Source organism: Mauremys reevesii, linkage group 3 (genome assembly GCF_016161935.1).
Source record: "Mauremys reevesii isolate NIE-2019 linkage group 3, ASM1616193v1, whole genome shotgun sequence".
Classification (NCBI taxonomy): domain Eukaryota; kingdom Metazoa; phylum Chordata; order Testudines; family Geoemydidae; genus Mauremys; species Mauremys reevesii.
This window is the reverse complement of record NC_052625.1, coordinates 164,124,042-164,146,736: the sequence shown is the minus strand read 5'-3', so window position 1 is coordinate 164,146,736 and position 22,695 is coordinate 164,124,042. Positions and strand designations below refer to the sequence as shown.

Sequence of the window (22,695 nt, the reverse complement as noted above, 5' to 3'; positions counted from 1 at the left end):
CTCCATGGCGTCCCTATTGTACACATAATTTTCTTTTCTTTCCTGGAACATATATTCCTTGCTTCCTCTCTGGCACAGATGCTCTGCTGCTGTTGGGGAGCAGGGAGTGTTCCTCAAGGTCATGTCTGGAGAGGCATAACTAACAATAAACAGAAGCACTATTGTCAACTACACACAGAGCATTGAAATACTACATTAAAATACACAGCTGGTAACATACCTATCACTTTCTCAGTGACCCTAGGCAAGCACACATGCGAGAGAACACCCCAAGCATCATGAGTGAACCCAGGGGCAGGAGCATTGCTAATTTCAGAAAAGCAATGTGAAAAGGTCGTGTGGCACTTATGGAAGTGGGGGCAACACTCTAAACTTTCCCACAGTTTGCCACCTAAGGATAAGCAAGGAAGCAGGGGTGCATCTGCTACATGCTTGCAGCTTCTGCCCTGGTCCCCATGCTGCTTGCCTGTGTTCAGCTTTGGTCCCCTGCCCAAGTGTGACGTTATTGATATAAATTGGGACCATATAGAACATGGGTTGCAACCAAGGTCCTGTAGTGGCACCAAATCTTAGGTAAAGGGGATCATATAAGGTGTCTAAGACCAGGTTATGGGTTGCTGGTTATGATTATGCTGTCTGTGTGCATGTATCATTTTTAGTTGAAGTTATGTATATTGGCTCTATACTGTCTGTATTTCAAGTTGGTGATGTGCTTCTGGGTGATATCCCAGACAAGTTGGTGTTAGCTCTGCTTAGCCTGCTTGATGGCCCATTAAGGACCATCAGCTACACAATTGACCCATGGAGAGAAGGCAGACACGCCTTGTGACTCAGCGAAGTATGCAGGGACTGGCCCATGTGACTCCAGACTCCATTTTGCTGCAATTTTCCACAGTAAGGACAAAGAGGTTCTTACACCTGGAAAAGCCTATATAAGGCTGATGCATCATCTCCATCTGGTCTTCAATCCTGCTTCTTACCTCTGGAGGGACTTTGCTGCAAGCTGAAGCTCTACACAAGGGACTGAATGACCCATCCCAGCGGGGGATGTACTCCAGAGACTTGATTTGAACCTGCAATTTACTCCATCACTGTTGCAAGCCTGAACTAAGAACTTTGCCATTACTGTATGTAATTGATTCCATTTAACCAATTCTACCTCTCATCTCTACCTTTTTCCCTTTGTAAATAAACCTTTAGATTTTAGATTCTAAAGGACTGGCAACAGCGTGATTTGTGGGTAAGATCTGATATGTATATTGACCTGGGTCTGGGGCTTGGTCCTTTGGGATCGAGAGAACCTTTTTCTTTTACTGGGGTGTTGGTTTTCATAACCATTCATCCCCAGGACGAGTGCACTGGTAGTGATACTGGGAGACTGGAGTGTCTAAGGAAATTGCTTATGTGACTTGTGCTTAGCCAGTGGGGTAAGACCGAAGTCCTCTTTGTCTGGCTGGTTTGGTTTGCCTTAGAGGTGGAAAAACCCCAGCCTAGGGCTGTGACTGCCCTGTTTGAGCAATTGGTCCTGATTTGGCACTCTCAGTTGGGTCCCGCCAGAACCGCCCCGTCACACCAAGTAATTGCAGAGTGATGTGGGAAAGTGTCTCTCAATGGGGGAAGGAACAAAGCAGCTCTGCCAAGGAACCTCTGGCAGAGAATTGCTGAGTACCTCTAGGAAAACCACTTACTAAGGGTGTCCTCTCCTGCTTCTGGCTTACCAGTAGGATGACCAGATGAAAGGAAGAAAATATTGGGACACATCGGGGGTGGGAACGCTGGTGGAGCAAAAAAAAAAAAATACTGCTGATTTGAATCTATTCCTCACTCCCTTCCTAAAATTTCAAGGCATTTGAGGTCCCAGGAGCATTTGTGATCTAGCAGATAGAGCACAGGCCTGGGAGTCAGGAGATTTAGATTATAGTCCAGACAGTCTCTTTGTGTATGTTGGTCAATGTCAATAAGAATAGTGTACATGTGATTTCTGTTGCTATAGTTGCAACACTCTTATTTTTTAAAGTACATCATCTCCCATTGGTTGTGGGAAGTCATACACCTCTGTCTCAATTAGCAAAGGTTACAGCAGCCTTCTAGACAGTGAATTAGGGCTTCTCTACATGATGCATTAGTCTGCCTCAGGGGAAGTAAATTCTAGTGTGCACTAGTGTGTTGTGCAGTAACTGCCCCATTTGGACCCTGCTGGTGTGCAGTAAAAGTTCCCTAAAGCATGTTTAATGTAGTACTGTTTTAAAGAGAACTACATTAATGTGCACTAGGGGACTTTTAGTGCACACTAGCAGGGTCCATATGGACCAGTTAATGCACACTAGAATTTACACCCATCTGGTATGCACTGTGTAGACAAGCCTTTGGTTTATGAAACGGCCACATACTGCTAAGACTTTAGACAGCTTTGTATTAGTTCAGTGGCAGTTGTGAATTACAGTGCAATCATGATAAACGGCCCTTTTTAAGGCAAGCCTAGCTAGTTGATTATATAGCAAAGGTCTAATTAAGCTATTTTATAATCTTCTCTATTCTGAGCCTCGGTCAAGGCTATATGAAGTCTTTTTAGCATTTTTTCCCTTTGAACTTATGTGACTGTGCATTCTGTAATTGTCAGAATAGTTTGCAGTCATAAATAGTACTTATTTTCCATTTTGCTCTTCTGTCATCCTTAGAAAAAGGCAAAACCCCATCTTGTTTACAAGATTGCTGTGCAAGCCTAGGAAATTCCAAGGTCGTCATTGTAGTAACCTAATTAAATTAACCTAGTTAAAGACAATGGAGAATTTTATGGTCAGCAAAGCAAACAAGGACAGAAATGAGGAGTGATTACCTCCTCCCTGCTCCCCTGTCTTCTCCTGCAGACATAAGAATAATCTGTCTAAATCACTGTAAAAGAGAGAGAGTTTTACTGCCAGCCATGTGGACATGGGGATGCAGGTATGCCAAGAACAGAACTAGATGGTGACTCTAATAAGACTACACCTATTAACAAGAGCTGTGGAGCCAGAAGGGATAGCTCAGTGGTTTGAGCATTGGCCTGCTAAACCCAGGGTTGTGAGGTCAATTCCTGAGGGGGCCATTTAGGGGTCTGGGGCAAAAATCTGTCTGGGTATTGGTCCTGCTTTGAGCCGGGGTTGGACTAGATGACCTCCTGAGATCCCTTCCAATTTTGATATTCTATGATTTACTTGCACTCCAGCATCAGAGCTAACAGACATAAGTCAGAGTTCAGAATGTCCAGTGATAAATTGTCCAGCAAGGGAAAGCTGGGTTTCTTATCTTTCCAGAGAAATCACCCCCCGACCCCTACTGTTCATTTAGAATGATGAGGGGGACCTGGAAAGTGTAGGAAAAACAGGGCGGCATGTTCATTTGATCAGGCTTATTTGTTCTCAAAATGAAATAGATAAATCTCATCTCCCTCCCCTTATATTTGTCATTATGGAAGGAGCAGGTCAGGGCTGATTTATATTTTGGTTTTCAAATATTTTTATTTATATTGTCGTAGCACCTAAAAGCCTCACCTGAGATTGGAGCCCCATTGTACTAGGTGCTGTCATGACACACAGTTAAGCAACCCCTTCCCAAATGACTTGCAGTCTAAATAGGCAAGACACACAAAGGAAGCATTTTACAGATGGGGAACTGAGGTACAGAGGCAGATTGGGTATGTCTCCACTTGATGCAAAATCCAGGGTCTGGCTCTGGTTTGAGCCCAAGCCACCCACCCATCCACACACAAATCAGTCTGACTTGGGTCAGCAAGCAATCAGGACCCAGGTCCTAGGACCCTGCAGGGAGGGGGTTCTAGGAGGGGTCAGAGCCTGGGTCCCGCTATAACTCAGGTCCAAGCCCTATCATTCTATACTGTGGACTCAGCTCAATCCACAGACCCGAATCAGAAGGTCTGTGCAGTGCAGTATGGAGACTTGAGCACAGCTGTGAGACCTGAGTCCAGCAACTATAAGCCCAGGTTTACAATGCCATGTGAATGCTCAAGCATGAGCTTGGAAACACCAAGTCCACAAGACCAGGTCCCACAGACCTGGATTTACAATGCAGTGTAAACATACCCTTAAGTGACTTGCCCAAAGTCAGTGAATCTCTGACAACAAGGAGTTGAACTTAGATCTCCTAAATCCTGGTCCAGCACCTTAAACACAAGTATCTGATCCCTGATGGGACCCATTGTGTTTGAAAAAGATAAGGCAGAATATTATTCTAATAATTAACTATTGATCTGCCATGGTGCCTGGAGTCCCCACTCAGGATCAGGACCCCTTGTCCTAGGTGCTATACAAATGCATAAGAAGACACAGTCACTTCCCCAAAGAGCTTGCAATCTGACCACCGTGCAACAAGTGTAACAAATACCAGGAAGGATAGCAGTGATAAGGCAGTTACATAGGTTAGCTACATGCCCACCTTGATGGTTCCGAATATTTTAAAGTGCTCTAGTATGTTACATTCCCTTTTGCCATACTTAATTGGTTGGTTTCTTAGGGGCATCACAACAGAAGTGGGTACTGAAGAGGGATTTGAAAGAAGAGAAAGTGAGACCAAGAGGCTTACATGAGTCCACAGTGAGACACAATCCGTGCCCCTGCTCTGAAGTTTACAGTTTAAATGCACAAGACAGATAAAGGGTAGGAGGGCAAAGAGAGACCTAGACAAGGGACGTGACTCCCCACGGTCAGACAGCACATTAGTGGCCAAGTCAGGTTGCTGGATTTCAAATCTAATGTCATAGCCGCTAGACCACATGGTGTCTCCAGTGACAGCGCTTAAGGCTTTTTATACTTCAGAAGTTGGAAATAGGGCACTATTATTGGATACACAATCCACTGAAGACTCAATACCATATTATCATTATTTCCTTTATTCTTTCACTGAAATATTAATTAAGCAGTTAAGTCTTTGTTCATTCCCACTTTTCCTCACCTGCTTCCTTTAAATTAAAGCCAGGGGTAGAGAATATGCACTGGTAATACGTATAGAAAGCTCAGGGATAAGTGCTGGAGTGTATTCCTTCCCTGTTGAGTCCCTCATGCACTGTGGCTTTTCACTGTTACAAGAAGGCACATGAATGGGAGTAAGAGAAGGAGACAAAGATGGGTGTGGGTGAAGAGAGACTGGGATTATTGTGGGGGCAAAGAGGGACATAGGGGATGAGATTTACAGAGTAGAACAGGGCAGATTTGTGCCTGGGCTTGGAGAAGAAACTTAAAGACGGGTGGGCAATAAGTAATGAGAAGAGAAGGAGGACAAGGAAATAGTAATAAAAGCACATTTTTCATAGGTTAGCTATGTGCACAGTTGGTACATAGTGTTTTTTTTTCTTAATGGAGACAAATGATAGCCACAGTCTCAGCTCTCCACCTTCCCAGTCAACTGCTGTTTTTGCACAAGCTGTAGGCGTTTCATACCTACCGGAGTACTTAATTGCTGTCTGGTAGGTAAATAGAAAGCAATCCATCTACAGCAACCACCCACATTGATTGCATATTCCTTGCAAAATAACATATGATTTTGTGTTAGGGCAAATAATGAATTTGCAGCATCCCAATAACTCATAAGCAGCATGTTAGTGGCCAAATTGGTACAACTGTACTAGTGCACCAACTGTGGAGCTAACTAACTGTAACTCACACCACCTGCTTATTTCCTTGGAACAGAATAGGAGCGTGGAATGGATGAGTCTGCAGTGTGTATATCTTCCTGGTGCCAGCCTGTATTGCCAGCAATGAATTCTCAGCTGTGAGAGTTAAAGTATTCTCTCCCGTCTTTATTTAAGTCTCTCCCTGTTGAAACAATACTTGATCTACCCTCATTATTGGAACAGTTTACAAAACTAGGCTTATGCTTCTATGAGTAATGATTCAACACCCTTTTTTTTTAAGAGCAGGACCAGGGCATTCTGATGTGATTTATAAATTCAATTAATGATTTGTGGACACAGAGCAGTGATTTTGACACACTGAAAACTAGGTTTCTGTAAAGCTAAATCCACAAAATCAATCCATTCAGAGAACTTTATTAACCAAATTAAAAGTATGAGAGCTGTATTTCCCCTGATTATTAAAACATTGCAGGCCTATGAACCTACTATTATCTCTGTATGGTTTGGTTTATGTATTCACTTTGGGCCTGCTCCAAAGCCCAGTGAAGTCACTGGGAGTCTTTACATTGATTTAAATGGAGTTTGGATCAGGTCTTCAGTACTCAGATACAAATCACAAAGTGGTAAAGAATCACCGTGATGCAAAACCTCCCTCTGAATGTACTAGTAATTGTTCAATGGCATTTTTAGTTAAAGAATTATAAGACTGGTGTCTTTGAAAGCCAAGGTTAAGGAGAGCTCTCTTGGGAGCTGTTCAGGAAGGTATAAATACTAAGTGTTGGAAATACGATTAGAGTTCTAAGTACTTGTATGTGCATTGTCTCATACTAAACCTTCCCTTTACATAGGCATTTGTCCTTGCTAGGATTCTGACTGAGTCATTTCAGGGTGACAAGTGCTTTTTTAAATTATATGTCAATGTGATTAGATGGAAACTAGCCTATATCTTGGGCCAGAGATTTTCAGTGGAACACAGGGTACCTCTGCACAGAGAGTGAAGGTGTGATTGTAGCACAGATAGGCATACCCAGGCTAGCTGTAATGTGGTTAGCATGGATAACAGTAGTGATACAGACACATGGCACGAGCTAGCTAGCAACCTGAGCACATATCTAGTGTCCCCGCTCCCCCCATGGCTTATACTCGGGTAGCTAGCCCATGCTGAAACCTGTGCTGCCATTTTAGTCTACTACTAGAACCTATGCTTTAATCTAGCTAGTATGGGTATGGTAGGGTGACCAGATGTCCCAATTTCATAGGGACAGTCCAGATATTTGGGGAATTTTCTTATATAGGCGCATATTACCCCCCACCCCCGTCCTGATTTTTCACACTTACTATCTGGTCACCTTATGGTACACCCATCCATGCTACAATCACACCTTCACTTGCAGTGTAGACATACCCTAAGAGCAGCTAGGTGCCCAGCTCCCACTGAAAGTCAATGGGAACTGCGTGCTTAGCTGCCCTGTGCATGTTAGTTGATGAGGTGCTTTGATCATGTTGTTCTGATGGCTACTAAAATTTAACTCATAACTGCATATTTTTTCACTTTCTCTCTCATGTGACATCCTTGGCATCTCGGCTCTGCAGCCCAGTCATCCCATAGTGTCTATTCCAGAAAACGAAGCTCTCAGCTCCAAGGAGGTAACTGAATGACATTTGCATTTTATAACTACAGGCATGCTATCTATGAGCACCAGCTCAGAATGGCTTTTGCAGTTAAACATAACGTATGGTGGCCTCAGAGGTACAGAAAGTGTACCTGCAGAAAGGATTTTGGCCCAACCTATGGACTGTGTAAATGGTTGTGTTTCACTGCTATTAACAAACAAATCTAGTGTGGTTTTGGATCCTGTGTTCTTCAAGAAGCTCAGGTAGCATTGTGTTCCATGTTTCTGATTTGTGCTTGTGGAAGGTTAAATGACTCGGAATGGGAACTAGTAAAACATATACAGTGAGCTCCATCTGAAAAACCCAGCATTTCACACTCTGCAGTGACTGTGGTAAAGTAGTGGCTCCTGTTCTAAATACCAGAAGATACTGCTTTTCCAGCTCCTTGGGAGTGTGAACATGTTGAAAATGGGAGAACACCTACCATACCCTCTTTTAAAATACAGGGGACAACAGACAGCTCACTATAGCATGTGTTGCCCAGCATCATTTCCTTAGCTAAGGTAAAATTCAGTAACAGTGTATTATAAGTATTGGGTGGACTAGGCCTTGCATTTGCTGGGGAATGGATTTAATGAACTAATATAGGCCTCTTCCCTCTGTAAAATGTATGAACCTAATGCCTACCATCCCAGATTATACACACTTCATATGAAAGCTGATGCTATCTTCTACATGATGGTCTTGGGACAGAGCATAATAATAATACCTAGCTCTTATATAGTGCATTTCATCAGTAGATCTCAAAGCACTTTAAAAAAGGAGATCAAGATCATTATTCCCATTTTATAGATAGAGAAACAGAGGCACGGAGAGGGGAAGTAACTGACCCAAGGGGCCAGTGGCTGAGCTGGAAATAGAAACCAGGTATCCTGAGACCTAGTCTAGGGCTCTATCCACTAGGCCATACTGCCCAAAGTGAGCAGCTTGTTTGTAACAGGGTTGTCAACGTGAATTTAAAATCACAGTCTTGATGTTGAAATAAATCTGTATAATCTAATTAAATACCAGATGTAAGCTGTAAGCTTTGAAAGGAAACTGAATACCAGATGTAATATAAACTTTGAAATGAAACTGAACATTCTTAATTAAGAAGGAAAGTTGGAGGTCTTAGTGTTGTTTTAGAAATTCACATAAAGCATAGCTAACTTGGAGGAATAGCTAAACATTCATTGCAGTATGAAGTCAATGACAGTAGATGAATGGATATTGACTACTGAGGTCTCATTATATTATCCACACAATTTTGGTAATTATACCAAACCCTTTTAGATAAGTCTTATAACAGAAATAGGTTTCAGAATAGCAGCCGTGTTAGTCTGTATCAGCAAAAATAACAGGAGTACTTGTGGCACCTTAGAGACTAACAAATTTATTTGAGCATAAGCTTTCGTGGGCTACAGCCCACTTCATCGGATGCATAGAATGGAACATACAGTAAGAAGATATTTATACATACAGAGAACATGAAAAGCTGGCAGTACCCATACCAACTGTAAGAGGCTAATTAATTAAGAGAAGCTATTATCAGCAGGGGAGAAAAACTTCTGAAGTGATAATCAAGATGGCCCATTTCAGACAGTTGACATGAAGGTATGAGGATACTTTCACATGGGGAAATAGATTCAATTAGGGAAATGACCGAGCCATTCCCGTCTCTGTTCAAACCTAAGTTAATGGTATCTAGTTTGCATATTAATTCAAGTTCAGCAGCTTCTTCTTGGAGTCTGGTTTTGAAGCTTTTCTGTTGCAAAATTGCCACCTTAATGTCAGTTATTGAGTGATTAGAGAGGTTGACGTGTTCCCCTACTGGTTTTTGAATGTTATGATTCCTGATGTCAGATTTGTGTCCGTTTATTCTTTTGCGTAGAGTCTGTCCAGTTTGCCCAATGTACATGGCAGAGGGGCATTGCTGGCACATGATGGCATATATCATACATCACTAATTGAATCTATTTCCTCATGTGAAAGTATCCTCACACCTTTGTGTCAACTGTCCAAAATGGGCCATCTTGATTATCATGTCAAAACTTTTTCCCCCCTGCTGATAATAGCTTCTCTTAATTAATTAGTCTCTTACAGTTGGTATGGGTACTGCCACCTTTTCATGTTCTCTGTATGTATAAATATCTTCTTACTGTATGTTCCATTCTGTGCATCTGATGAAGTGGGCTGTAGCCCACGAAAGTTTATGCTCAAATAAATTTGTTAGTCTCTAAGTTGCCACAAGTACTCCTGTTCTTTTAACAGAAATAGGATCATACCTGGCTGTTCTTTGTATATCGGTTAACCCAGCTCATTTCATTTATCAGCGAAGAAAGAAAATTCTAGTCTATTAGAAAGTGTTAAAGACAAGATAGGAATAAAATGAATGAGATGGCACTTGCCTATAGTTACCACCAAATACCTTCCTTACTGGTTTGAAACATATTGGATGGCTGATGGAGGTGAAACATTGATGTATTGGAGGTATCACCTGAGGGCTTGTATGATCACTTGTTTTGTTAACAGAACCTAGTTTTGGAGCATATGATGGAGCATCTTAGTTTCCATTTAATCCCTGGACTCTACTTCTGCTCCAGGAGGTTGGGAAATGTAAAGACCCCTCCCTCTCACTTGTACTCACGCTTTTATGGAAAATGAGTCAGTGACGTTTGGGAGTGTGTATGACAAATGTCGTCTTGCTAGTTCTCACCCAGATTGTCAAACAAGCTGTGTGCAGAGAGATGTGATAATGGTGGACAGCAACCTTACGGCTTGGGAGGAGAGAGGGTGCACAAAATATTGTTTCTCAGGCCAGCTCAAAAATACAAAGGCCGGCTCTGCTTAGGTTATATCTACACAGTCCACAGTATGGATGGGTGAATTGCAGCACGCGCTAGCCTGATGTGCTGTAATTCCCCCATGTGGATGCTGCAGGTAGCTAGTTTGTGTTAATGTAGTCCTCTTTAAACAGGATGTAGGTACCATTTAGTTCATGCAGGCGAGCACATGCAGCATGCCAGTGCACACTGCAGTTCACACCCTGAAATCTGAACTGTAGAATTTTGTAGACAAGCCCTTACTAAAATTTTCAACCTTCGCTAAGGCTGCTACTGAGCCATTCTTGCTACTGCAAGACTGGGTCCTTTATTCCCCACCTACCTGCCCTAACAATGCCACTAGGAGCACAACATAACCTGCAAATTCCCTTCTCCCTCTGCCATACTCTTCAGCAGTGTAAGAGGAAGAGGAGAGCAGGGAGGGCTAAAATGCTGCTGCACTGAGTCCTGCAAGCTGAATTTCTTCCCACCAGTGCTGTCTGTCCAGCCCCAGACTGGAGTTTGAGCAGCCAGTACTAGGAGGGAGCAAAGGGCCCCCTGACTCTCAGCTCTTCCAGGGTCAACCCACTCAGCACCCCAGTCCCAATTTGATTTTCTCTCACTTGTTAATAAATCTTATTTTTAATACAATTATGTGACTTGTGGACGGTGGGCTGGCTAACTTCACAAAGACCCTCCTGGGAGAGAGCAAAGGATTTCAATGCCTAGGAAGGAGTAGAAAGAGTACAAGGTGTGCCTAGTATCAGAGGGGTAGCTGTGTTAGTCTGGATCTGTAAAAGCAGCAAAGAGTCCTGTGGCACCTTATAGACTAACAGATGTATTGGATCATGAGCTTTCATGGGTGAATACCCACTTCATGCATCCGACAAAGTGGGTATTCACCCATGAAAGCTCATGCTCCAATACGTCTGTTAGTCTATAAGGTGTCACAGGACTCTTTGCTGCTTTTAACGTGTGCCTAGAGTCCCCCCAATTCAGCCTCAGTCAGAAGGATATGGACAGAGGTGTCCTCTTCCATCAAGGTGCCTTGCCAGGGACCCAGAAAGTGATAGAAGTTGTTGGTGGTGCAGGAGATAGTCCCTTTATCCCACCTTTAGGACCCCAATCCTGTAGCTGGCCAGGACCTGGTCCTGGTGCAACTTAGAGCAACCTAAGCACTCTTTTAAGTTGCACTGACTGGTAATAGCTCCCTTCGGACATTCTGCTGGATGGCATCTTGCTGGAATGCATCAGCACTGTGGCCTTGCCTCCTATTATCTGGAGACCCGCCCTACCCTGGGAAAATCCCCATCTGGAGTGTTATGTGGCTTTCTGCCTCCTTTTCACTGCAGTGAGGAGGAGGAGCCAGGACCTGGCCCAGCATGTTTAAAGTTGCAGGAATTAAGCATCCTTTTTACTACTACTTTTTTAGAAAGTTAGAAATACACCACCAACCTTTCCTCATAATATAGACTAATTATGGGTGTCAGTCAGTCAACTGACAAGGCCAACATTGCTCTTTCTGCTGTAATGAGCACCCCAGACCCTGCTGTCTCCCGTCTCTGCTCTCAGCAATATGGTTCTCTAGATCTAAAATCATCTATAACTACATACTTAAAAAAAGACACATGATATCATGAGAAGAAATCAATTATATCAACAGGAGAATAAGGAAGTTTGAAAAGCCTGGTGCTGTAGGGAATACCAACATCTTTGTCTTTTTTTTTTTTAAAGGGCCAGAGTGTGCATGGTTGCCAGCCCCTTGTTTTGTAACGCATTTTATATTTTCCCCAAAGAGAAGTATTAATTTTAAAAAAGGTTCCAAGCTCGATTCAGAATAACTGTGTTCTATTTTTCATGCAACTTTTAGTTTCATTCTGTAGCAGCACCAAGTAAATTGGATCTGCCTCCCACCTGTGAAAGCAAAAAGACAAGCAAAGGAAAACTTCCAGCCAGCGAAAGCCCTCTCTGCAGTGAGCGCTTTTCACTCAGAGTGGACATGACGGATACTCCTGCAAAAACCAGCTAAGAGGTACACCAGTAACGCTAATTAGTTATCATCATTTGTTACTGTGACCCAATGTATAGTGTGCCAGGGTTATGATCCACATATTATATTATAGTTAGTCTAATAATGCCTTGAACTGAGTCTGGCTATTGAGTCTCTGAAAACCATATCCACATGGAATTATAAAGCTTCTGCAGGAATTGAGCACATGTGCTTATTATCATCATATTAAAACATATAAGGCCTTGTAATTCTGTTATAATTAAGTCCTTTAACCAATTTCCATCATAAAGACACATTAGGTACATATGATCTTTCCTAAGTTAATGCATTTGTTATTCTGTCGGTGATCTCAATGGATATGTCTACACTGCGATTAGACAACTGTGGCTGGCCTGGGTCAGCTGACTCAGGCTCTCAGGGCTTGGATTGTGGGGTTGTATCACTGTTGTGTAGACTTCTGGGCTTGGTCTGGAGCCTGGATTCTAGGACTCTATTGGGTGGGAGGGTCCCAGACTTTGGGCCTGAGCCCAGATGTCTATACAACAATGAAACAGCCCCACAGACTGAGCGTCATGAGCCCGAGTTGGCTGGTATAAGCCAACTGCAGGTTTTTCTTTGCTGCATAGACAGACTCCATGAGGTCCTGGGACCATGAATCTGAGCTGTGGGTTAGCTGTGGGTGATTTGTGTGTAGATGGGAAGGGGGTAAGGTTTGAGCCTGAGTTTGAACCTTGGGCTTACATTGCACTGTAGACATACTCCAAAGCATCTACAGTAATTATTGGACATCTGGCATCCTGTTAGATGAGGTCTCAATACACACACACACACACACACACAGAAGAGGGGCAAATCCTGGCTCCATTGACTTCTCTGGAGCCAGGATCTAACCCAGCATGTCAGTCATTCATGAGGCTTTAAACAAGGAGGCCCACTGACAACATTTCATGACTGAATTTAATGGGAAAAGCTGTGTAATGTATAAAACCTATGAAAGTGTGAATACAGGCCACAGTGCATTACTCTTAGGACATGCCTACAGAGTACTTTACTGGTACAGGAATACCAGTATACTATACCAGTAAAGCGCTTCTAGTGCAGATGTAACTATACTGGTAAAACTGCACTATGTATCAGTATAACTTATTTCAACCCCACATGAGCAAAACACGCTATAAGTGGTAAAAGCGCAGCTTTGATGGTGCAGCTGCATCTTCACTACAGACTTCTGCCAGCACATCTATTTCGGTCAGGGATGTGAGAGGTGTGATTGACATCTAACCAACATAATGGTACTACCGGAAGTATGTAATGTTGACATAGCCTCAATCTTTATTTACCTAAGGGATGTTCCACGTCAAAGACTAGCAATAATTATTCATAATAATCAATAGGTTCTATATATATGTGGGATTTTACAAAGGGTAAGATGTGCCCATCATATAATAGGCATAATATGGACCGAGTTTTTAAAATTTTCAAATTTTTAACCCAAACTCCAGTTTTAGAGGTGTAGTGCTTTCTAACAATTAATGGTGGTACAAATGATAGCAGTTACACCCCTAATTGCTTACATTGCCAGAAAAATCCCAGAGTTAGGCAAAAACTATCACTCTAGAGTGCCTAATTTCAGTGCCAAAGTATAGATTTAAGAGACCATTTTTTTTTTGGCTCCAGGTTACCTCTCTTGCACTTGAGGCTAGGCTGGAATAGCTACTACTCCTACATCCTGTACAAGCCTAGGTTTGTGGTGAAATGAGTAGCCAGGGTGCAGACAAGATGAGTGAGCACTGGACCTGCAGTATCAACAAACTGGGGTTCCATGATGCAGGCCAGCTCAGATGCCCTTTTTGTGTTGATAAAGGCTACTGCAGAAGTCTCTATAGAGCTGTGTGCTGGGGCCTCCCCTCTTCACCAGGTTGTTCCGAACTCTTAAAATGTCTAGCGAGGCAGGAATTCACCCAGGCATCGCTCCAACACCATGATTTATGCCAGCATCTCTCTTAGCATGTAGAAACCCTCAGTGTCATTGCAGAGAGGCAATGGGAGTATAGCATACATTTCAAATGCCTAAAAGGAACTCTGCTTCCACCAGTCACAATCTTGGCTGCCTCTTCCACCTCAGCTCTTTAGTTCTGGGTAAGTTTGCTTTGGACTCTGGCTGATTCTTATATGCAAAGCAGGCTCATAGGGCCCACACATTCAAACAGGTTCCCTGGGCCTGTCCCCAGCCCCAAGCTCAGCCCCACAGCCTCCTGTGTGCAGCACAGCACATGCCACAGAGGAGAGTTGGCAGCAGGAATTAGGGGTGGGATTTTCTGCCTGCTCTATAGCCAGCCAGGGTTCCTGGAGGGCACGTGAGGTCAGCATCTCCTACTGGGGATCTGGGGGTAGGGAAGCCTTCACAGCACTGCTGCTGCTGATTTGTGGAGTTTGGGCTCCACAGCTGTATATAAGGGGCTAGTAAGCAGAAAGGTGTTCATAGATAGTATTGTGGAGACCACAATAATGGATTTAGGCAATATGTGGTAGCAGATAGTGGGACAAAGAGTAGTTGTAATACACACCCACAAAACACAACCCAATGCAACAAACAAACCTGCCCTCAACCCCGTGAGATACTTTTTAAAGTACAGAGACCCCTGAGCACAGTGGTCTCCGGAATGTGAACTGTACTTTTTTACTCCTTATTTTGGTAAAATATTGTTATGAACGGGGTGAAACCTTGTTATGGGTTGAGTTAAAACCTCATTTAGAATAATGGGTGGGTGAACGCATCCTTCAATTAACATAAGAACGTAAGAACGGCCGTACCGAGTCAGACCAAAGGTCCATCTAGTCCAGTATCAGTCTACCGACAGTGGCCAATGCCAGGTACCCGAGAGGGAGTGAACCTAACAGGCAATGATCAAGTGATCTCTCTCCTGCCATCCATCTCCATCCTCTGACGAACAGAGGCTAGGGACACCATTCTTTACCCATCCTGGCTAATAGCCATTTATGGACTTAACCACCATGAATTTATCCATTTCTCTTTTAAACACTGTTATAGTCCTAGCCTTCACAACCTCCTCAGGTAAGGAGTTCCACAAGTTGACACTCTGCTGCGTGAAGAAGAACTTCCTTTTATTTGTTTTAAACCTGCTGCCTATTAAACCGAAGTGTGAGGATAAATTAATCCCAATCCCCCACCTAAAACAAAGGGGTTATGTGCACCTGCCCATGAGTTTTGGACTGTGTGGATAGAGGAGCTTTGGCTGAGTAATGGGATTTTCTGTGGCTGAGTGGCGGGGGAGGAAACCAGAGAGAGACAGAGACAGCCTGAGGAAATCCAAGCAGAAGCCTTTAAGCAGATGCAACCCTGACAGAAACCTAGAGAGAGGTTCTAGGTCCGGGATGCTGGCTGAAAAGAAGCATGGGCCTGTAAGCTAAGAAACTGTTCCTTTTGCCTTTGGTTCCTCCTGCATTCTCAGAAGCAGGATTTTGTACATTCCTTGTAAAGAAACAAGATTGTATCCAAGTAAATTCTAGGCTCCATGATCAATTTCTATTCCCAACTGGAACATTCCAAGGCCCTGAACTTTTGCTCGGGTCAAAAAGGGGTAACGCTATTTTGGGTCAAACTGTATCATCCCTCCCTGAAGCAAAACTTCCATTGACACCAGTGAGTTCTGACTGAGCAACGCCTGCAGCACTAGGTCTACTTAACATTTCTGTAACAATTTAGCTAAATGAAAACATAATGAACCTTTAAATGAACACTAAAAGTATGAGCCTCCACCACTTAACCTAAAGGACTAAGACCCCCGAGTGTTAACTGTAGCAGGCTCGTTATCTTTTTTAATGGACCAGCCTCTAGAGTGGGACAATGACCTACATTCTCCTAGTGTGCATTAAAAAACCAAGTAGGAACAAATTATGTTAATTTGCATCCATGTAAATCTCAAATAAATCCACTGAGATCAATGGAATTACTCTGTATCTACAAGCATGTAATAGAGCAGAATTGGGTCAATACTCTTTGCCAGCTTCAATGATATTTGTACATGCTTTAGGGAAGCAGAAAATTAGTTATCGTTATTAGTACATTGTGATGCAAAGCTATTATTAGGACATCATAATATTAGAGGAAAAAATAAGTATTGCTTTAGACTTCTGTATTTTTATATTTTGTATTCCTAAAATATTTTCTAGATTAAAAATTACAGGGAAGACGTTACTTAGCCACTTTCCACAGTCAGTTCAAATGCAAAATCTCTGAGAAGATAGTAATGCATATACCATGTAAATTTGACATCGATTAAGTGTGAAACACCAGCATGTTATTTTAACTGCCATACCCCTGAATTCTGTCTGTTTCTCATAGATGGGTTTTGTACTGTTTGATTTACATAATAGTAGGAGTATTTATACTGCCTTCAGAAGAAGGAAACTGCTCTGAAACAGGTATTTTAAATGATAGTATAAAACCTTCACCAAAGAAAGTGAATACTATACTGCTGTATAACTAATTAGACTTCACACTAATTTGTATATGCCCATGTGTTCTCTGAGTTCATAATCACTGTATCTATTGAAATTGATTTCTATTCTAAAAGGCACGATCCTGCAAACACACAGCAAGTAACTATATACCATACTGCAGCTTCTGTTCTTTTCTGCACATCATTTTCTCTCTTCCCCTTTTTTGTCTCCCACAGACTGCCAATGAGAGAGAGTCTGTCTAGCTGCCAGGGCAAGTATTACATTTTTTCTTAAACTGTCTTGGTTACAATCTGACCACTAAAATGTACCCACAACTAAAGCTATGCAAAATGTTTCAGCTGAATCTTTTTTCCAGAAAGAAAAATGAAGATATTCAGATTGACTGAAACATTTTGCAAATTTGTGTCAATTTCATTGAATAATTCCTATTCTTATTCTTATTATTTGATTAGCCACATGCTGAAAAACTTTTGTGTGGTGTTGAATCCAGATTTTTTTCCAGGTTTTTGGAATTGTCAGTGTCCTGAAAAATGAGTTATACTAACAGCTCTACTACCCACAACTTCAACTTCACTTTAAGAAAGTTTTTCTGTGCTCACATAATATAATAAAATGTTTTAGCTGTATATTTTTGTATTAATCTTAATTAGTTCAATTTGGGTATGTTCCATCTATGACTGACCTTTCCAACATTAACATATAATTCTATTTAGTGGCACTATACAGTTAAATTTATATTCTAAAGTGACTATTTTTAAAGGTAACTTGGTAAATCAGTTGCATAATTAAAACAGATGCTTTTTGAATTATTACTTATTTTTACAGCTTTTATTTAAAATTTTACAGCTAAAAGTGAGCTAGGCACTAGTATGTATTCAAAGACATGGTCCCTTCCCCAAAGAGCTTACAATATACTTTTAACTGTGACACGAGTAGGAGGAAGCAATAGGGAAGATGAGGTGAAGAATGACAAAGGTTATAGTATTTACTCTGTTATGGTTATGCACACATCAGGATAGTTCCATTAAAGTTAATGATTTATTATGGTAAATTAACATAGTTCTTGCAGACAGTACATTATGCTTGTGTGTAGATGCAGAACATTGTGTATTTATCAGCCAGAATCTCAGGTGGTATATATTGGGGTGGCTCTGTTGTCATCAGAGGAGCTATACATATTTATACCACCTGAGGATCTGGTCCTATATGTTTTTTGTGTTCTAGTTACTAGTATATACATGTGAAAATTCTTCTTTTCTTTTGCAGCTGTAAATTAGGATCAGAAGCTAAAACTGTAGAGTATTTTGAAGCCTGTGGCAATGCTGAAATGAAATCAGTGCCTCAAGTGGATTTAAATGTTGTTGTTTTTTTAAATGTTGCTTCCTTTTGTATTAATTGCAATGCAGCAGTAGCACTCAGAGATATTTTTAAGAGATAATCTAGACGGTACCAGCAAAAAGAGCCCCACAGATACTGAAATGAATGTGGCAAATCTACATGCAGTGTCTTGAAATGTTTGCTGTAGTTTTAATGTATGCCAAAAAGCACACATCACATTTTCTTTAGAACACAAGTTATATTTTGAAATTAAATAAACTTGGAGTGTGTGAAAAGTGTTTGTTGTGATTCATTTTCTGCATAAATCCATTTCCAAACTTTAACTGATGAAGACTTACCAGCTCTCCAGGAAATTCAGCTCCCTCATCCTGAAACCTTTTCCCCCAATTGATCTGTAATATTTTACACTAAAGTCTAAACATCAGGAAATTTGGAGCAAAAAGGACACCAGTAGTTAGGCGAAAGGGGTGCCACAGTTCAGGGTAACTGCACCTGTATTCCCCTTCTGTGGTCTGTCAAAGGCACCCACTTATCAGCTCTCACCTCCTCAGCCATCACCTCTCTTGAGCAGAGACCAGCAGGGTTCCCTGCCTAGACTATGAGTTCCCCCCACTGCCTTAGCAGGCCTGCCTTGTTTTCTCCCCAGGGGATATAAACAACATAATTGGCCAAAGTTAGACGTTACCATACAGTCTTTCTAAGCAAGTATATTATTTTTAAGGTGAAAGCATTACAGAAAAAAACATTAAACATAGTAAAAACCTACACGCATGCTAGTAAGCTTATCAGAGATCACCCCAATTCCCTCCAGGGCTCTGGCAGGTGATCACACAGGGGGGGTTCTGTGGTTACAAGTTCATAACAGCTTTTGCTCACAATAAAAATCCTCATGAATCTGTGAGTCACTCCTTTTTATACAGTTTTCCCTTTGATCTTGGGACCCTGTGAACAGGCAATCAGCAGACAGTGGATTTCTCCTCAATACATAGCTTCAAAAGGTTGGATTTACATTCCCTTCCTCCCAAGTATTTCCTAGGAAACCCACTTACCTAAAAGTTCATTCTTGTCTGGCACCATTGTTTAAAAAACCCTCTGATGCACCAGGATTTACATTAGTCATGTCTCTTTTCTTGAGACGTTACATACAATCCCACAAAAATACATACGTTTTGCATTTATAACACCCTGGACTCCAAAGCTAATTAAAGTTGATTCAATGAAGTTTGTCCAGAAAATTGCCATATCTGTCACAGGGATTGGTGGAGATAACAGGAGCTATTACACTGAATTCTTTTCTCAAGAGACTAATGGTAATAAGAGCATATCTCTTGAGAAAAGTACAGCCATCAAATAGATGGCAAAAATGACTGAGGAAAGCACTTCAGTGAGTTCAAGAAGCTGTTTCAGACTATAGATTAAGAAATAGGTATAGGAGTGAATATATTGACAAAAAGAAGCAAGAAATGCAAAAATAAGTGGGTATAATGGGTCGATCTTGTTCTAAAGAGTTCTTAGGTTTGTTTTCATTCAGCCACTGAACGAAAACAAATGAGATCATACAGATTTTTATATTTATTTTTAAAATAATGCTTACTGTTAACTTCAATGCAAAAGATCAAATAGCCTCTATGCTCCATTTCTGAGAACAATGGCCTCTATGACGCTTAAGTTTCTGGACTTTTAGTAAGTCTTCTTTCCCATTCTCCTAAGGCTTCACTTTTCTTGTGAGATTCTTCAGACACTGATTTCTTTTTTGTGCTTGGATTTTATCTTTGTAAATCCCAAATGCCCCTGCTCTGATCTGCATATCTAGCAGAGATTATTATTCTATCAGCATGTTTTAAATTTTAAATAAGTGAATCTTTGTGGACTGAAGTTCATAAGTGGAGGGAATGCAAAGAAGATAAAAAGCTCTTGGAGGCACAGTAAGTTACAAGAGTCAAATTTTTTCACTATCTCCTTGTTTTGTGAGTTTCTTTTTCCATGTATATTTTGAAAAAACATTTTCTATGGCTGTAGAAATGGCTTCTTTCAACCAATGAAAAGGGAGAGTATATTGGCAATTACAGTCTAATGATCCTATCCCTAATAAAAGAATAGAAAAAATATTTATTTTAAGGAAAGATTATGAATAGCAACTCCCATCAGAAGAAACTGGATTGCTTTTTCAATAGAACTATAAAATTAATGGGTGGAGAGTATAACATATTTGGTCCATGTTTTGTGGTCTTTGCACAGTGTTTATTCAGTCTTTGCTCAGGTAAACACCCATTGATCTAGTGAGGATACTTTCTTTCACTGTCACAAACACACAGTAAATGCAATTTCTGTATTGTGCTGAAGCAACCACAACTTAAACACACTTCTGCTGCCCTGTGGTTGCTTTGAGTCACACCACTGGCACAAACCAGCCTTAAAGGTGGTCAAAGTGGCCAGCTGCGGACTTTACAAGCTCAAAGAAATCCCTTGGTGCTATAGAGCTGTCTTAGGGGAGACTAGGGATGTTTTGAAAGGTGTAGTTAGGGGTCTGGTCAGAGTTCTGTGTTCTAGCAATTCCTGGCTGCTGCATCAGACTGAAGTCTCGAACCAACACGTACGAGGTAATGGGTGGCACCCAAATACATCAGAGGGTGGCACCTAGATACGTCGGGGTAATATGTAATTTTCTTGTATCTGTGTATAAAGATGTATCTTAAAGGAAGTGTCTTTGTCTGGCCTAGGAGATAGTGGAAAGTCCCACCAGTAACTGAGCTAGTCCATTGTAAGAGGCATACATGTGTTTGTGTACCTGTGACGATTGACCCAGGGCATTAGGACCGTGCTTTGTTGACAATAAACTTGACCACATTCTTTTGCTATGAACTGAGTCTATGGATTTATTGGGTCGTTCGATTGGAGCCTGCTATCTCCACTATTTGCGCAGAGCTGGGACAGCATGCTGAAAGAATACACACACAGCCAAACAGGGCTAGCCCCTATCATGGGAGAATTTAAGTATACTATGAGCAAATATGGGGGGTAGGGAGGAGGAGAGGGGAGGTCTCTACCTGATACACTGAAAGATCTTATGTAAGTCAGCAGTGTGTAATGGCTAAGGTGCTGGACTGGGAGCCATAGACCTGGATTCTATTCTTGGCTTCTGACTTGTGATGTTAGACAGGTCACTTCACCTCCCTGGACTTCTATTTTTCTTTTCACTCTTTGACTGCCTTGCCTAACTGCATTGTCAGTTCTTCAGGGCAGGGACTGCCTCACATTGTATGTTTGTACGGTGCCCAGCACAATGAAGCCCTGAGATGAGTTGGGGCCTCTAGGTACTACTGTGCAAATAAATTTAACAATAGCAGCCACTCAGCCACATCAGAACTTGGGCTAAGATCAGGTAGAAAATGAATAGCTTCCTGAAAAATTAACCCTGCTAATGACACTCTTCTCAAGCACCGCTGACAGCTGCCTGGTGGAACCTTGGTGGCAGTTCAGCTTATGTGCCTGTGATAATGGGATGAATTTTCAAAGCGCCTGCAATGTCTATTTTCCGCTCTGAAAATTCTCCCAAATATGAGAACATCAAAAACTGAGCATGCCCCTTCGGGGCTGTTTCCTAATGGCACTGTCCACAGTGTCTCCTTTAACAACTGTAATTCTTTGCTTCCAATGTGCCTCTTTTGGAATGTGAATTGTAGGCAGGCACTAACCACTCTGTCACTTTCTAGGTGTAATGCCATGATGTAATTCTGAAGGGGTCTGGATAGTGAGGCCTTAATGGAGGTGACCAGGTAATTAGAAATGAGATTTTAAAGACGGCCAGGATGATGGTTCAAATATGTCAAATGCCGTTTTGAAATAATACGCCGTGGAAAATCCCATCAATATAATCATACTTGAGTTTGGTAATTTCAGTGGTCACTCACTGTACATCTCTAAGGAAAATGCTGAGTAATTTGGCAAATACTTAAGTACCCAGTAAATCTGCGCTGCATTTTTAATCTCTAGGGCCTGGTCCAAAGCCCACTGAAATCTTTTCATTGACTTCAGTGCATTTGAATCTGGCTCAACTGCCAAAATATTTGTGCTTAATTAAAAAGGAGGAGAACTGGGTCCTGAATCTTAGCAAGAATTTTCATATTTTCACTATATCAATCTCCAAGGGAAGATTAATATAGGAACTGTATTAAACACTCACTGTAAACATTTACTTACTGTAAGTGAACTTTTTGCCTGTGGGATCTCACAGCATGAGTGTGGGAGTTAGACAGATTTTTACTTACAAAGAAAACAGTTGAACTCTCCCAAAAAGTGTGCTGACTAAAGCACCATAGCCTGTGTTGCAAAACAAAGGTGTTTGGAATGTCTTCATATGTACACTCCTTTAAAAGACATTCTTTTTAATATTTGCAAGCCAGTTCATTTTCATCCCAAATAGTCTTCACCCTTGAACAACTCTGCCAAGTTTCATCCTTGAGCATCCGTCAACAGTTGACTATGGATCTTTAAAAACAGAAGTTTGTAATTGGAAATACAAACAATGTCTTTTCATCTGTCTGTGCTGGCTGGTATCACTATAACTTTGGAAGATTGCTTTTCTTCTCATGCTTATTCAGAGAAAAGTAGTAACTTTGCAAGGTTTTTTCCCCAAGGAAGCACAGAAAAAGATCAAAGACCTGATTCTCGCTAACATCAGTGTAAACCAGGAGTAATTTTTACTGATGTGAGGGAATCAGGACCATTATCTCTAGGGCCTCGGCATCTCTATGAGGCTT

The 22,695-nt window shown here is 41.6% G+C and overlaps 1 protein-coding gene across 10 annotated transcripts in view; it reads left to right on the top strand.

The window, feature by feature from the left end:
* The window catches only part of LOC120402303 (muscular LMNA interacting protein), a 160,362-nt gene extending 142,221 nt beyond the window's left edge, over positions 1-18,141 (top strand). For 8 of the 10 annotated variants that reach the window (XM_039532834.1, XM_039532839.1, XM_039532838.1 and 5 more), the window contains 4 exons: positions 7,220-7,273; positions 11,972-12,133; positions 16,813-16,847; positions 17,864-18,141. In XM_039532834.1, coding sequence (XP_039388768.1) covers positions 7,220-7,273; positions 11,972-12,130 — 213 coding nt within the window. In that variant the 3' untranslated portion in view covers positions 12,131-12,133; positions 16,813-16,847; positions 17,864-18,141. Of the gene's footprint in view, positions 1-7,219; positions 7,274-11,971; positions 12,134-16,812; positions 16,848-17,863 lie in introns of those variants that run through there. The other 2 variants (XR_005597125.1, XR_005597127.1) reach the window with 2 other exon arrangements.
* The last annotated feature ends 4,554 nt before the right edge of the window (positions 18,142-22,695 follow it).